Source organism: Pongo abelii, chromosome 12 (assembly GCF_028885655.2).
Source record: "Pongo abelii isolate AG06213 chromosome 12, NHGRI_mPonAbe1-v2.0_pri, whole genome shotgun sequence".
Classification (NCBI taxonomy): domain Eukaryota; kingdom Metazoa; phylum Chordata; class Mammalia; order Primates; family Hominidae; genus Pongo; species Pongo abelii.
Genome location: NC_071997.2, coordinates 77,408,321 through 77,426,132, shown reverse-complemented (window position 1 = coordinate 77,426,132; position 17,812 = coordinate 77,408,321). Strand labels below are relative to the sequence as shown.

The 17,812-nt window shown below is 36.3% G+C and overlaps 1 protein-coding gene and 1 long non-coding RNA gene across 10 annotated transcripts in view; one reads left to right on the top strand and one right to left on the bottom strand.

Moving 5' to 3' along the window:
• Positions 1-17,812, bottom strand: part of RTN4 (reticulon 4) — a 179,664-nt gene that overhangs the window by 4,695 nt on the left and 157,157 nt on the right. For all 9 annotated transcript variants that reach the window (XM_063713267.1, XM_054546298.1, XM_054546333.1 and 6 more), the window contains 2 exons: positions 10,620-10,827; positions 5,654-5,792 (listed from right to left, as the gene is read on the bottom strand). In XM_063713267.1, coding sequence (XP_063569337.1) covers positions 5,654-5,792; positions 10,620-10,827 — 347 coding nt within the window. The remainder of the gene's footprint in view (positions 1-5,653; positions 5,793-10,619; positions 10,828-17,812) is intronic.
• Positions 4,092-17,812, top strand: part of LOC129057539 (uncharacterized) — a 30,236-nt gene continuing 16,515 nt past the window's right edge. The window contains exons 1-2 of the long non-coding RNA XR_008522135.1: positions 4,092-4,167; positions 6,746-6,973. This is a non-coding gene — a long non-coding RNA (uncharacterized LOC129057539). The remainder of the gene's footprint in view (positions 4,168-6,745; positions 6,974-17,812) is intronic.

Sequence of the window (17,812 nt, the reverse complement as noted above, 5' to 3'; positions counted from 1 at the left end):
AGGAGGCCCAAAATGTAATGAAGATCTAACAAATACTTACTGAAAAGGGGCAAGGGCCATGTCTGGTTTATCTTTCTTCCAGGGCAATAAGAGAATTAAATTCACGGTGTATCACACACCTGATTAAAGAGCTCTGCAGATTTCTGATGTTTCAATTTGGGGGAAGGGGATATCTTTAAGGCAAATGGTGGGAGAGTGCTTAGTAAGATCTCAGAAATTACTCTGGCAGTTCTGACCATTTCAAAACTTTTCTGCATTCTCAAACTCTAAACTCTACTTGCCCTTCTGTGCTTCCTTCAGATTCATTCATTAGTTGGTAATTTGGACTCTGTCTATATCCCCAGCCCATTTCCTTCTAATTTTTCTGAGAGCTCAAGAAACGTAAAAGGAAGCTGTCAAAATGTGAATGTTAACAGCTGCCTATGAGCCTGAGAGCTAGATTTTAGTGTTCTTCTGGGTCAGCTATTTCTGGACCTCAGGTCGTTTTTTTTTTTTTCTTCCCCTCACTTTCAGGTTTAAGATTGTATTCTGGAACATTATAGTTGCCTCAATTACAGAAAAGTAAGAACCTCTGCTGAAAATACCTGGTCTTAGTTCCTAAAAAAGTAAAATTATTAGACAGCTTTTTGGGATTTGAGGTTTCAAAAGACAGGAACCTGCTAAGAAGCCTCAGTCATACTCAATTAGCCCAAAAGCTGAGCCCAGTAGGCATTGTCATATGCTTTTCTTTCATAATTGGGGGTGGGAAGCGGGGGGAGGGAGGATTTATAGTTTAATGCCACAACTTTTTAAAACAGTGATTTTTGCCATACTATTTGACTAGGAAACTGATCGTTGCTCACTCTATAAATACTTGAAATCTTTTCTAGGACTTAGAAGTTTGTAGTTAATTGCAAAGGAGCAAAACAAATGGAACATTACACAAGAATTTAAAAGGAGAACTCTGCAGAACATGTCTTATTTTTATTCGCCCAAGTCAACCACCAGGAAAACTTGGACCAGGCACACGGATGCCCATCATTTCACACCGGCGTTTATAAAAGGACTAATGAGCCCTGGAGTTTGGTTATTTCTTTGATCACATTTTGAAAGGCCAGGCTCCTCCTTCACTGCCCCCTGCCAAAAAGCAATAAGCAAGGAAAAGGTTTCACATGCTAGCAAGAGTGGCTCCAAAATTTCAATTTCTGAGGAAGATGGTTTCAAATAGAAATAGTCATAATTGTAGGCTGGGCATGGTGGCTCACACCTGTAATCCCAGCACTCTGGGAGGCCAAGGCAGGCAGATCACCTGAGGTCAGGAGTTCCAGACCAGTCTGGCCAACTTGGCAAAACCCCATCTCTACTAAAAATACAAAAATTAGCTGGGCGTGGTGGCGGACGCCTATAGTCCCAGCTACTTGGGAGGCTGAAGCAGGAGAATCACTTGAACCCAGAAGGCAAAGGCTGCAGTGAGCCAAGATCACACCACCACCCTCCAGCCTGGGTGACAGAGCCAGACTCTATCTCCCAAAAAAAAAAAAAAAAAAAAAAAAAAAGAACTAGTGAAAATTGTGACCCAGAATCTAAAAATGTAGATATAAATTTGAGGGCACAGAACAGACTTTGCATTTATGAAGAAAATGAGTTATAGAGATACTTCTTTCAAATTATTGTTTAAATTTGTAAACACAGAGCTTGATAAAAATGTCTTTTCTAAATGACAAAAATTTAGAAATGAGAATAATTTCTACTACATTTTCCTGAAATTAAGATGGTTTCCATTTTCCTAGCTATGAATCATATAAAATCAATGTAATTCCAATAAAAAGCTACTTCCTATAAATTTTTAAAAACTCATTGTTATTTAAATAAGATAAAACATTCATCTAAACTGGAGAGACTAGGGCTATTAGCAAACTTCCCACAAATTTAAAATCTGACTATAAGGCATTAAAATAAATCCTTTTAAACAAGGTAAATACATTTTTCCTTATGCTGAAAAAGTAAAAAAAGAATGGGAATTGGAAAAACACATTTTTTGCTTGCTTTAGGGTGACAGAATATAACTTTCCCTACCAGTTTTTGTGGCTAAAAGGCAAAAAGTAATACAGTCCACTATTAAGGAACTTAAGATTTTAATAATTTTTTTTTTTTTTTTTAAGAGACAGGGTCTCACTCTGTCGCCCTGGCTGGAATGCAGTGGTATGATTATGGCTCATTACATCCTCCACCTCCTGGGCTCAAAAGATCCTCTTGCCTCAGCCTCCCAAGTAGCTGGGACTACAGGCATGGGCCACCATGGCTGGCTGATTTTTTAATTTTTTTTTTATAGAAACAGTCTCACAATGTTGCCTAGGCTGGCCTCAAACTCCTGAACTCAAGCAATCCTTCTGCCTTGGCCTCCCAAGGTGCTGGGATTACAGGCGTGAGCTACTGCGCGTGGCCAGGAAAACCTTTTTCTTTTTCAAATGCTCTCTATATAAACAAAAACTGGGTTGGATAAGTGTGGCCATACACAGAAGTCTCTCTAGAAAGGTAATCCTATCGAGCATTTTTATAAAAAAGCAAAGTGATGTTTTTTCAATCAGCTTCCTTTTTCAATTAAAGCTGTTTTAAGGAAGTATTCAGTATTTCTGTAGTACCCTTATATTCAATGGAAACAGATGGAATCTGTACTACTCATATACAATGACATTAGGAAAGGGTTTAGCTAAATTCTTGTGTGGCAAAATCACAAGGTTTATCATTTATCAAGGAAGAGCTTTCATGTACGTTATCAGAGTGTGCACCTAAATTACCAAGGGCTTTACCTTTCATGGGGAGAAAAGGACAGATTCCCTGCCTTATTCATTTGCCTCTAGATTTTGAGATCTAAATGCCAGGTTCACTTTAAGTGCTAACATGATGAAGCAACTGTTATTTACTTGCAGTCCTAAATGAATTGCTATCTGGGGAAGTCACCAAGCAGGTTTCCTTGAGCTCTGGGCTTGCCAAAAACACAACTCACGGAAACCAATCAAGTATGTTTTTCTTCTCTTTTTAAAAGTATTGCTAATCCTTAAGGATAAATTATAATTTTAATGAAAGTCCCTTTTTTCAATACTAAGAAACAACAAGTGTTCCAGAAAGAAAATCTGTCTCATCATGTGTCACTTTCTGTAACTTTCAAATTAGCAGTCACTCAATGCAAGAACTTATCAAGTTCGATTTCTCTCATTTATGCTAGCTTCCTCATGAATAACATAATTGCTTTTACAAAAAATGTAGTTTTCAAAAGAAATTAAAAGATAAGATTTAACAAAGAAATTATTTCTCAAAACTTATTTTAAAAAGTCCTCATATTCGATTCTCAAATACGTGTGCAAAACAGAGATTTAAAACGTTTCTTAAGATCTCATCAGCCCCTTTCTAACATTTTCTCTCTCCTCTTGCCCCGTATCTGCACGTTGGACTGTGTATGGATGAAAATTTTCTCTGAAAGAATAAATAAGTTTTCTTTTGATTAAAGACAAGTGGAAACTTTATACTCAAACTCAGAAAACTAGAGCATAATCATTCCCAGATCAATTTTTTTAAAAAATAGATTTATTCAAGAATGACATTTCTCTCAAGAAAAATGTTAAATTGTAGACATATAGCTGCCTTCACTGCTATACTGTGCAAACATGGAGGATGACTTTTGGTGTATCTCTGTTGCCGTGTTTATTGAATCTATAAAAACAACAAGCATCTCTCCCCTCCTAAGCTCACCAGGCTTTTCTTTGAAGTCACCTCTCTCCCCCACCAATCTTTGACTGCTAAATTCAGAGATGGTCCTTTGTTGTTTGAAGCTCTGAATTACTACTTATAGACAGTATTTCTTCTCAGTCAATTCCTACCCACAAACCATCCATCTTAAACGGCATCAGTACCTCCTCCTCAATCACTTTTCACACATGTTCTACCCTAGAAGTCAGCTACGTATAGAAGGTAATAATACATGAATAGGAACTGGTTTCCTCTAGGCTATATGTACAAGGTTCTATTTCATTTGCTCCAAAATATTTTTACTTGATCTCTTTTGAAACTAATTAATCAAACATGCCAAACAACATAACCATAATCTTTTTATTTACAGACTAACATCAGATCATTTTAAAACATCACTACAGATTTAGTCACTAAATGCAACCACTCTATATGAAAGAGGTAAGTAATAAAAGGAAACTACATCATTTACCCTTGATGTTATTAGGAAGTAACTTAAGTTCCAAGTCATAAATAAAAATAAGAGATGAGGCTGGGTACAGTGGCTCATACCTGTAATCCCAGAGATGCAAACAGCTGAAAATAATATATCAACTACCAGGTTATAAAGGCTAAATTTTTTTTTTTTTTTAAAGCACTTTAAGCACTTAAACCTATTCTGACCAGTTCAGAAATTGTTTTTCTGAGTCTAAAGGCCCAGTCACCTTAGTGCTACTATATCCTTGGCATGTGTGATAAATATAAACTAGAATATTTCTCTTGGAAATAAAAAATGAAAAATTATGAGAATTACCACCACATTTCTGCCCAGGCTTAGATTGGAAACAAGTCTGCCTGTTTTCTGCAGAGTCACAGGCAAGAGCATATACAACACAAATGACAAGTTCTATGAAAAAGAAAAGCACTACAGGTCCAGTGCTTCAGGCTTAAATTACACAACTGTGGTTTAGTGCCTGTTTCGTCAGTCAGAACTTTGGGAGAGTTTACTTGCAAGGTGAGACTCTTAACAGCTGCTTATGTAGCAAGATCCAAAAACTAAAGAAAAATTTCCAATGATTACCAACTGAAGATCAGTTGAAGTGTTTCAGAATATTAAATCTTATCTAGAATAAGAAAGAGTCCAAGACATTAAATAGCTTTCATGTATGTATGAATCACATACAAGCTAAGAAACTAAGTGCTAGACTGTAAAGCAAAGTCAGAATGAATAAATCACATCTGATACTAAATGCATTAGACGATCTTTATGCTTATAGTCAAAATTCCGATTAATTTCCTTTCCTTTTAATCTTTATGATTTCCAAAAGTATGATTTTATATATGTATATATGTATATATATTTATATATATATATACATAAAAAATATATATATATAAAAAAATTTTTTTGAGACAGAGTTTTGCTCTTGTTGCCCAGGCTGGAATGCAATGGCACGATCTCAGCTCACCGAAACCTCTGCCTCCCAGGTTCAAGCGATTCTTCTGCCTCAGCTTCCCGAGTAGCTGGGATTACAGGCATGCGCCACCACGCCCGGCTAATTTTGTATTTTTAGTAGAGACGGGGTTTCTCCATGTTGGCCAGGCTGGTCTCGAACTCCTGACCTCAGGTAATCCACCTGCCTCGGCCTTCCAAAGTGCTAGGATTACAGGTGTGAGCCACCACACCCGGCCCACAAGTATGATTTATAACTTATTCTCCTTTAAAAAGGAATACAGGACTCTCTGTATTAAGTATGACCAAAAAAAAAAAAGGGAATAGCACTTCTTCATCCTTATTTGATTGGATTCTGAATTTTAAAACACAAGTTTAGAGCCATATGATTTAATTTTTATCATTTACTTGAATATAGAAAAACAGAATTTTACACTCAACTCTTTTGATACTAAATTCTGGGTATATCAAAAATGAAAGGCAAAATAAACTTACCTTCAGAGAATCAACTAAATCATCAACTAAGAAGAGGCGCCTGAGTTCCTTTATCGTGCAGTTCACATGACCAAGAGCAGAATTACTGTACTTCTGAACCAACTCCTCAGATATAGCAACTTCAGATTCCAGATATGCCCTAGAAAACAAAACACATCATAATTGTCACTAATTGGAGTGATTTTCCCCTAAATGTCAATCAGAAATTATATATCTGTAAGAAATTAAGAAAATATTCTACTATAAAAGCCAACTGTTTCCAAATTAGGGGCAATATAAAAACTCAGCAGTAAGGGGTATTTCCTTGATATGCACTGTCTGCTGACTAGCACAGAAAAAGCATACACTTTGAAGCCAGACTGATCTGGGCTTGAATCTGATGCTCTGCCACTTACCTGGCTAGGTAATTTTGCAAAGTTATTTATTCTTCCCTCTAAACTTAGTTTCCTCATTTATAAAGTGGAGATTATCACGAGAATTCAATGAGAAAAGTGCCTAATGCAACTGGGCACAAGGATGCACTCAATAAATGGTAGTTATGACTATGGTTTTTTTTTTTTTTCTTAAAGTTGACACTATGTTGTCTCATCACGTTTTCCTAACAAAGATCTTTTTCATTTCCAAATCCTAAACTCTCTCAGACTAACCTTTAGGGGAAATTGCTCAATATGTCAAGCACCAGATTGTAAAGTGGCTGCCAAAAGCACAGTGGCAATCCTAGCAAAACATAAGAGTTACCATCATCTAGATGTTTTAATCCATACTGAGATGGCTAAAATTGTTAAATTTAAAAGTACTGTATTGGTAATAAATAAATAAATAAAAATACTATACTGGGGAAAAAGTCAAGTCCACAGGAATGTAAGAAACAGTTTCATTATTGTTTCAAAGAAGCCATTTTATCTTGGCAGGGTACAATCAACTCAGAAGTGCTGAGTGTTCCCTCGTATCTGTTGGAAGTAGTCCTCATAACCTCCCTATGTCTGAGGATGCCAGTTTCTTACAGTGGAAATAACATCTTAGACAACTCCTTGTCCCATAGTTTTACCTCTGCAACATACCCCAAATATGTCTCCTGGTTTTTATTCACAGTGCCATCACTCTATTTTAAGTGCTTACTATTTACGAGCTGGAATATTCTATCACTCTCCAAACCAACCTCTGATCTGCCTGCATCCAAATCCATTCTGTCAGCCAATGCCACAATAACCTTATGTGAGCTATCCTAGACAGTGCTGTCTAGGCTGAACTCAAGCAAGAGTTAGAAGACCTGCCACTACCTAGCTATACAACACTGCAAAAGGCATTTAACTGCTCTGGGTAAGTGCTCCAACTCTGTAAATTTGAGAAACAGACTTTCCTCAGTTCCTTCAGGCTCAAACATTCTGTGATTCTATGACTCCAACTTTCAACCAGGGACGTCCTCCTAAATCTTTCCAACCTTACTTCCAACTACTCTTTATGTTGCAGCCAGAAAGGAGTCATTCACTAAATATTTTTTAACCTTAATGTAGCCCTTATTAATCATATGGTTTTCCCAATCCACAATGCTCTCTTACCTTTGGTGATACCTTATTTAGCCAGTTAGCCCCATCTCAAATCTCACCCATACATAGAGCCTCATGCGACAATCTCTTTCATAAAACCCTGATGTTATCTCTCACTCCTGTATAATTCTAACAATGCTTTCTTTTGTGTTAGTCTTATAGTATTTACTAGATTCAGCTCTGAAATATAGACATATGTATACTTGCATATTTTTCCTACTAGAGTATAAACTGTTATGGACCAGGAATGTATCTTTACTAATACATGGTCTAACACACTGTTAGACAATTATTAACAAAAAACTGAATTATTAATATCAAGTTAAAAATACTCAAATATTCACATGGATATTTAAACCAGCAATTATTTGTTTACCCAAATTTGAGCAATATAGGAAAGTGGCTGATATAACCCTGGTTGGTATTCTGCTTCTTTGTACCACTGTTACTTGCTCTTGCTAAAGACAAGATGCCTAACCAGAACGCACAAAGACAGTACTCCCCATCAATGACATCCTGTAGATATTTACACTAATTCAACTGACATTTATGTGATATTAATACAATGCCAGCACTGTTCATCACTCTTTCAGTAACCACAGGTATTAGATACAAACCACATAATATCACCTTTACTAGTATGATTAAGGGGAACTAGGAAAAACTGTCCAACAAGCTTAAACTGGTATGTTGGCTGAATTTACTTTATAATGACTATTAAAGGACTTTAAGAATAAAGTGTTTCTAGCCAGGCATAGTGGTGCATGCCTGTAGTCCCAGCTACTTGGGACATTGAGACAGGATTGCTTGAGTCCAGGAGTTCGAGACTAGCCTGGGCAACACAGTGAGACCCATCTCTTTGAAAAAAGTTTAAAAAATGAATAAAGTTGTTTCTAAGAAGGAAATAAATCAATAATATTTTCCGAAAACCTCAAAAATCAAATGATGTGTAAAATTGGAACTGGAGAAAATTTAGAAGTTTTGGCTTGACAATATTTTTATATATTTCAGCATAACTAATTAAAAATCATACTTCTTTATGATTTGTGGCTTGATAATAATATGACTCAGCCTTTATTTTTTTCTTTTTTTTTTTTTTTTGAGAGAATGAGTCTCGTTCTATTGCCTAGGCTGGAGTATAGTGGCATGATCACAGCTCACTGCAGCCTTGAACTCCTGGGTTCTAGCAATTTTCTTAGCTCAGCTGCCTGAATAGCTGGGACTACTGGCATGAATCACCACACCTGGCTAATTTTTAATTTTTTGTAGAGATGGGAGTCTCTACAAAAGCCTGTTGCCCAGGCTGGTCTCCAACTCCTGGCTTCAAGCAATCCTCCTGCCTCGGGATCCCAAAGCACTAGTATTACAGGCATGAGCCAACACGTCTGTCTGGCTCTGCCATTTTGAAACTATAATTTCAAGTTACTGAATTCCAACTTTTTCCCCGTCATCCCGTAAAATGGAGTGATACCACCTATCTCACAGAATTATCACAAATTTAAAATAAACATTAAAATATGTACATAAAAGGTTAGACACATAGGAGCTATTCAATAAATGTTGGTCTCTCCCTTAAACTTGTATAACATCATTACTTCATCAAAAAGAGAAAGCCAGAGAAAAATCACCAGTCTTTACAATAAGCAAAATAATTCAGTAGGTCTCCTCTTTCAAAGTCTGTAAATCCATTTAAGTTTACCCGTTAATATCAACCAGATCATGTTGTAGGTAGGTACATAGTCATATGCCCAAACAGATATTTACCTTGCCACAAATAGTTTTTTTCTTTGTTTCCCCTACTTTCAAGCTAACAAGTTAGAAATAGTTTTTAAATGATCTCAATCTATTTGAAGAAAAATGATCTCCTTATGCAAAACAATTAACATTTCAAAGGCATAGTTAATGCAGTAGGAACTGAATTTTCAGATCATTTGGGGCCAGGGTTAGGAAATTCTCCAAAGAGCTGGGTCTTGAACCAAACTAACAACCAAATAAAAAGTATGACTGAGGCAGCTAAGGAAGGCAGCATGAACATGGGTACAAAACTCTAGAAGGGGTAAATGAGAGACAAGACAAAGACATCTGGACTTCATCCTACAGTCTATAGAGGGCCGCTGCATTTTCTTTTGTTTTTTTTCTCTTCAGAAAAAAAGTGGTACTTCTAGAAAAATTAATCTGACATTATCTGTAAGAATTGAAGTAATCCGAGGTAACTACAAGTCAATCTAGTAACAAATGGAGTCCAATTAGGGGTCAGCAAACTTTCTGTAACGGGCCAGATAGTTAAGCATTTTAGGCTTTCATGTCCATATGGTCTCTCTTACAACTACTGAATTCTGCTATTACAGTATGAAACCAGCTAAATGAATGAGCATGGCTGTGTTCCAACAAACTATTTACAAAAGCAGGCAGCAGACTGAATTTGGCCATGGCTTTGCTTTACAGGCCCCTGGTAGACTGAGGAAGCAGTGGAAAAGAACAAAATTTTGTGATTTTCCTAACAATATTTAGTGATTCTCTTTATATGAGATGAAAACAAAGATAACATCAAAACAGGAGCCTGAAAACTAGCATGGTAGTGGTGTTATGGATAGAAATTAACAAGTTTGAGGGAAAAACTTCATTTAAAAACGTGGTGAATTAGTGGTTGTCGGGCGTTGGTTGGGGAGTTGAACTGTTAATAAGTAGGAAGTTTCTTTTTGTGTGATGAAAACAGTGATGGTTGTAGAATTCTGTGAACATACTAAAAACCAATGAGTTTTATGGTATATGAATTATATGTCAATTAAGAAAGGGGGAAAAACATGCAGAGTATGAGGTAAGGGCAGAAGACTCAAGCTGAGGCTGTGTCTCGACAGCAACTATATAATGCTATAGTATACTTGTGAAAATAAGAGTAGAAGATGATAGCTGTGAGACAAGGAGATGCTGAAATAAAGCTCTCCAAAAAATAATTAAAAAGTAATGCCTTAAGAAACGAGAAGAAACTAGATAAAGAAAATACATAAAGAAAAGCATAACAGAAAACATCAGCATACTAGAAAGATATGAAATATCAGAAAGCATGTTATCAGACAGCATAAAAAGTAAGCAATAAAGAATATATAACCCTCACCAAACCTACCCATGTTAAAAAGATACAACACCCATTAAGATAACCAATGCCTAACTCTAATAAATATTCCTAACAAGTAGCAGAGTTAGTTTAATGATATGTAAACAGTCTCTTCCATCATGAGCCTTTAAAACGACTTTTAGAAAATCTCAAAAGCAGATGTTTTTGGTATAGCTCAAGCAAATAACTGCAATTATCTTTAAGAAAAAAATGCATGCTTGTAACTCTAGACAGTAGATGAAGTCTTAATACTAATCCTGTTTACACTATTGCCAATGCATGCCTTGTTTTCCAGACATCTCACCTGAATGGGTGGCCTTCATCTGATTTCTGGATAGCTTGGATCACACCCTTGTATATCCTAAAGCTGATGGTCACAGAAAGCAGGGCCAAGGCAATGTAGGCTGTTACACTCACAATGCTGAATACTGTCAATGAAAGCAGCAGGAATAGGCTGGCACCAAACACCACTCCAGTCTTCTTAATGTCTCTCCAGTAGAGGAGGTCAACAACTAAAAATTGAAAAAGAAATCTGAAATTAGAACATTATTTTATCAATTTGGATTTGCTCCATCTATGAAAACAAAAAGGCTACTACATAAAGTAAAACCAAACCTAAAAAGTTAAAGAAACACTAAATTAAAGAAACACTAACTTTATAACCCACATTTTAAACCCATTCTTAGTTGTATATAACACCTTTATTTTTGACCATGAAATGTTTTTTATTCAAATTTATTTCTGCATAACCAAATCATTCTAGCCATACACAATGATTAAATGTCTCCAAAGCCTAGAAGACTTCTAATACAAAACAAGGAGTTACTTAAAATAATCTTGGGGGCTGGGTGCGGTGGTTCATGCCGGTAATCCCAGCACTGTGGGAGGCTGAGGCAGGTGGATCACCTGAGGTCAGGCATTCCACACCAGCCTGGCCAACATGGCAAAACCCCAAATCTACTAAAAATACAAAAATTAGTGGGGCATGGTGGCGCATGCCTGTAATCCCAGCTACTCGGGAGGCTGAGGCAGGAGAATCGTTTTAACCCGGGAGGCAGAGGTCGCAGTGCGCTGAGACTGCACCACTGCACTCCAGACTGGGCGATAGAGCAGGACTCCGTCTCCAAAAAAATCATCTTGGGGTTTTTCATCTCATACAATGCATGCTATATATTCAAATAATTCAATAAATATATTCCAATAACTGAAAAAATATTAACACACTAAAATGAGATACTTCAGTGACACCAAAATATATTTATATGCAGAAAATGAATTTTAAAAGGCTGAGATACAAAAACTACACATATGAATGAGCTTTACAACTCTGCTTTTTTTCTTTTTGATTTTTTTGTGCTAGTAGTAACTCTGCTCTTAAGATCTTTTAGAAACAAAATTGTAACTTAACCTGGATATCATTAAAAGAAGAATTTCCTACAAAGAAAAAGATAAAACAAACAGCCTTTAGATTACCTGAAAAGCTATTTCCTTCTAAGAGTTGATAAATATAATGCCGTAAAAATTTAGGGGTCAAAGAAAAAAGAAAAGTAAACGTGTTACACTGTTACATAACATTTATTAATAGTAAGGGGTCAGACAAAGCCCAACTTAGCATGTCTGCTCTTGGACATGGCCACACGGCCACTGAGGGGATCAAGTAAGCATAGCCTGATGTCTCAAAATCGGGTTATGCTCAATCCAAGGAGAACCCTGAAGGGTGCCAAAGTGCTCTTGAATTCATAGGCTGATGTAATTACTCTCTCTCTGAACTGTGAACAATTGGGAGAAAAAAAATTTATAGTAAATAAATATGGATATACTCTTTGTAAGAAGAGGTGACATCAAAGAAAAATCACAGTTTTAGGGCTGCTTTGGTTTTGATCCCCAGGTCCCCTAAGATATATGTAACTTTCCTTTGCTCTTAAGGGTACTTCTGTAGGGAAAACTATCTATGTGAACTGCACAATGTTGGATATTAGTACAAAGTCCTTAACTGCTGCTAGTATATCATGAGTACTGTTTAGGATATTTTAAATACCCATCACTGTGTCCAGTACATAGCAGGGATTCAAACACTTATTTCAGTTGCCTAAATGGTATGGCTTGAATGCTATTAATTTAACATTCTATATATGATTTCAAGGTTTATTTTCAAACTCCGATTTCAACTATTTATTCAAATATTCCCAAACTTGTTTGTTATAGCCCCTGCCTAAAACATCTAAAGGAGCTTAATGCTATTCCACTAGTTTCTACTACTGTACTAGCACAACTGAGGACTGACAAGAACTTGAAATGGCCTATCTATAGGTTGTCAAAGGGACATTACGAATAATGTCATATTGAATAAGGAGATAAGAGCAACGCTAATAGGTTTCTGGCAATCAGCAAACGCTTAATGAGGTGAAACTGTTCAAGTAACTCAACCTAGCAGAATGAGAAAACTCATTCTGATTCTTGAAGGTCTTGTCCAACATTACAATTCTAGGAAAGATAAGACATATAAAAGCAAGTCAATGAAGGTATAAAATAAATATTGCACTGTTATGAGAACTCAGAAAAGGGAAAAACTGGAAGAAATGTTAAAAGACTGTGAAAAACTGTAAATGGAAACTGAGCTGGGTCTTGAAGAATGAATGCGATCTAGAAAACCTAAAGGTACAGGCCTAACTGTAAGCATCTTTCCGCTAACAGTGGTTCCAATAACTAATGCCTTTTTTTTATTAGGAGGGTACAGTGAGAGAGCAAGGGGAGTGATGATAAAGACAGCCCTTGGTAAGATCACTCTTTCCTGTGAGGCTCCCTTTGTGCCCTACAACAGTGGTTTAATACACACAAACAAAAAACTTAGGTTCTATAGTTGGGTCACCTAGACTAAAAAAATGGTTGAATAACTTACGAGCTATGTGACCTCAGGAAAGTCACTAAAGTCCCCTATATTTCAGTTTCTTCATCTATAAAACGTACATTAAAATAGGAATGAACAAAAGGCATAAAGTTTCTAGATAGAAAGGAGAAAAAACTTTTGAGATTTACTGCACCCCAGGGTGACAACAGTCAGTAATAGCGAACTATATATTTCAAAATAACTGAGAGTAAATTTCATGTCTCACCACAAAAATAATAGGTAACAAGGCGGTACTTTAATTAGTTTGATTTAATCACACCACATTGTATACATGTCAAAACATATTGCACCCCATAAATATATACAGCTATGATTTGTCAATAAAAAAATAGGAATGATCTCATTGAGATGTGATTCACTAGATTTTTCATTAGTAAGATAATTAATGTAAAGCACTTAATAGAGTACATAGCATATAATAAATTCTTAATAAATGTCAGTGCTATTTGTTGTTGTTATTATTACCACCACAATCACAATCACCTTACTCAATATTTAAATAGTAAATACATAAAGAACAAAATTTCAAACTTATTATTAACTTTCGGTTAATAAACTATACTGTTGTGTTATATTGTAAACATGTTACTTTATAAACCATATGGGAAAGAATTTTAAAGCTTATCTAAGTTTTTACTATTATAGGGTAAGTAAAAGCTAATAGCCCAAAGGAATCAGCAGGTAAGGTGTACCTCAAATCTATTTTTCTTTTTCTTTTCTTTTTTTTTTGAGACGGAGTCTCGCACTGTTGCCCGAGCTGGAGTGCAGTGGAGCGATCTCGGCTCATTGCAAGCTCCGCCTCCTGGGTTCATGGCATTCTCCTGCCTCAGCCTCCCGAGTAGCTGGGACAGGCGCCCGCCACCACGCCCGGCTAATTTTTTGTATTTTTAGTAGAGACGGGGTTTCACTGTGTTAGCCAGGATGGTCTCGATCTCCTGACCTCATGATCCGCCCGCCTCAGCCTCTCAAAATGCTGGGATTACAGGCGTGGGCTACCGTGCCCAGCCTCTCAAATCTATTTTTCATATGAACAAATGCTCCTTTATAAAAGTGGTTCTCAAACTGCTCAAAAACATTAATTAACCTTCAAAATCACTATTGGTGAGAAGTTAAAGTAAATGCAGATGTACTTGCTATTTTTTACCGTCGTTAAAAACTACTCAGTAAAACCTGGCCATGAAATCAATGACTTTAGATTTGAGAGGTTTGTACTGTACAACATAAATTAATGTCTAATCAAACTTCCTAATATTGTAACAGAGTTACTGTCTAAACAGGTGTAGTGATCAGATATGAATTGTGTATAATTAGTCTATAATTTCTACCTAAATGAATATGGTAGAAGGAAATATCAGGACTGGGATTCAAGAGCCCCACATCCTAGCATGTACCAGCTCAGCAATTGTGTGATTCTGGATATGACTCCAACCTCTCTGGCCTTCAGTTTTATCGTCCATAAAGGGCATTAATCTTCTAATCTCTCTTTTCCCTTAAGGAATTAACATGACCCACAGTCAGTACAAAGATACACACATTAGTACTGCATTCAAATTCCCTGTCAGTGCATCCAAACCAATGAAGTTTTACTACTGGGGCATTATCTGTGCTCAATATCATTTAAAAATATTTCCTTCCTTTTTAGATCTAGATTTTTTTGGGGAGAAGGAAGCTTAAATATTTTTATTCATACCAGTCTTCTGATTTGAACCTTCCTAGAAATATCTTAAGTACCAGACATTATTAAAACTTTAGGAAAATAACAAATTCATATTCCTACAATTTTTCAAGCAATTATAAACTCTATCATTATGGCAACTGTATGAGAGAAACTTTTTAAAAGTTTGAAAAATGATACGCTTAAGCCTGATAGATGTTTTGATTCCTGATCTACATTCTCCAATCTCCACACCTCCTTTATGCCAAACACTGCAGCAGCCTATATAACATTATCTCTCTCACTTATTAAAACCTAATGAGCCACTACGCAAAGTGGCTTACGCCTGTAATTCCAGCACTTTGGGAGGCCGAGGTGGGAGGCCAGGAGTTTGAGACCAGGCTGGGACACACAGAGACCCCTCATCTCTTAAACAAACAAACCAACCAACCTAATGAAAGGTAGGCTTGAAAGAGTGAAACCCAGCTCCTACATGACTGGACCCAGATCACATCATTAATAAGTGGCAGAACATGGATCTTAACCCAGGATTCCTACGGATAAAAACTCATATTCTCCATTGTATGATGCCAAATTGAAGGCTTAGCTGATTAAAGTGCTTCAAAATGTTATACGTGTGCATGCATAACAAATGGGCAAAGTGTAGGCAGACAATTACAACATGCAAGATGAATCATAAAGGCCAAGAAGAAAAGCTAAGTGAAATTAACAAGACAGTTTAATCAATAAGGGACAAATTTTAATGTAAATATTTCACCTACCATTAGACCCAAAAACGGAGAACAGGGCTTTACTCCAATATATTTGATAAGTACTTTCCCACAGGAGAGAACTATAATTAAGTTGTTGAAAATGACTTTTAAAAACCATGTGAATCTAATTAAATAAAATCAGGGTATATTTATGCAAGAGAAATGTTAAAAAAAGTGATACAGATCTACATTATCACAGAAACATGTCCATAATAATAAATTAAAACAGAATGTTACAAAAAGACTCACAGTATATTCTCACTTAAGAAATTAAACATATGAGCGTGGCGGCTCACGCCTGTAATCCCAGCAATTTGGAAGGCCCAGGCAGGTGGATCATGAGGTCAGGAGATCGAGACCATCCTTTCTAACACGGTGAAACCCCGTCTCTACTAAAAATACAAAAAAAAAAATTAGCTGGGCTTGGTGGTGGGTACCTGTAGTCCCAGCTACTCAGGAGGCTGAGGCAGGAGAATGGCGTGAACCCGGGAGGCAGAGGTTGCAGTGAGCCGAGATTGCGCCACTGCACTCCAGCCTGGGCAACAGAGCGAGACTCCGTCTCAAAAAAAAAAAAAAAAAAACAAAAGAAAAAGAAATTAAACATATAACTATGAAGTCTGAAAGGATATCTACTAAGCAGTGTTTTTATCTCTGCATAACAGGATTATCAATGAGTTTTACTTGCTTCTTTACTCTTTTCTGTGCCATCTGAAATGGTCCCACTCTAATGGCAAGCATGAATCATGACTATAATCAGAAAAAAATTCAGCCCATTCTGTTTCTATTCGGTGCTACTAAAGAGTCTTATGAGTGTTATTTTTCCCAGTATGCTTTCCTATTGGAAAAAGAACACCCTGTCTGTTAGGTTAATAAATATTTGGATCCAGCTGACAGTTAAAATTCTAGCAGTATACAACTAAGTTGATGATTCTGGTGTTCTGGGTTGAATCAAGTCAATTTTCCCAAAGTTAATGATACCAGAATAGTCATGTATAAGGCCCAGCAGTACTCAATGATAGTAAACCCTAACCTACCACTTCCTTTCCTCTTGTCATATGGTTCCTAGGAACAAAGTCTTTTGAATAAATGGAAAAGCTCTGAAAATTACATACGTAAGCGCACACATACTGCATAAAAATATGTAAGCAGCTACATGAGAGTAGCTCAAAGCAGGTATCATGACAGACATACTGAAACAAGCACTAGGAATGCTCTGATGGAGCCATCATACCCTTTAGAGCCCTGGAGAAAAACAAAAAGGGAAGAACAGCCAAGAGAAATGAGACAACTAGGCTCTGATAGTTACACGTAAGATAATATGAATATATCCTAGAATAGGAACATCTGAGAGGCAATCTACACTGCCACCAACCCCACTGTGCAAAGTACAGAAGAATTTCCATCTTTTTCCATAAAGAAGCTGAAAAGATTGTTAGTGAAGCTGCAAGAATGAAAAAAATATTAGTTGATACCAAACAGTGTGGCTGACTTAATTGACATTTGCCAACAAAATTTCTAGTCCCTTATAGATTCCTCAAATTGGTTTTAATAAAAAAATTTTGAAAGACTGTTTATACAAGATAAATGATTTTCAATAGGAGGGATGTATAGAACTTTATTAAAATCCCTTCTGAGAAATATATTCAAATACTGTTGCTTCTAATGGTCAAGAGAATTATTAGTTAATTTAGATTTATTAGTTAATTTACAAGTTTGTTCAATCCTGATACCAAAATCAGACAAAGACATCACAAGAAAGGAAAACTACGGATAAATATCCCTTATGAATATAGATGCAATAATCCTCAACAAAATACAAGCAAACTGGATCGAGCAACATATAAAAAAGATAATAATACACCATGGCCAAGTGGCCTTCATCTCAGAAATACAAGATTGATTCAACATACGAAAATCAATCAACATAATGTATCATATTAATAGGATAAGGACAAAAACCACATGATCATCTCAATAGATGCAGAAAAAGCATCTCACAAACTCCAACACCCTTTCAAGATAAAACATTTAACATACTAGGAACAAAAGGGAACATTATCAACCTGATAAAGAGCATCTACAAAAACCCACAGCTAACATCAAACTAAATGGTAAAAATCTTTCCCCCTAAGACTAGGAACAAGACAAGTACATCCGTTCTT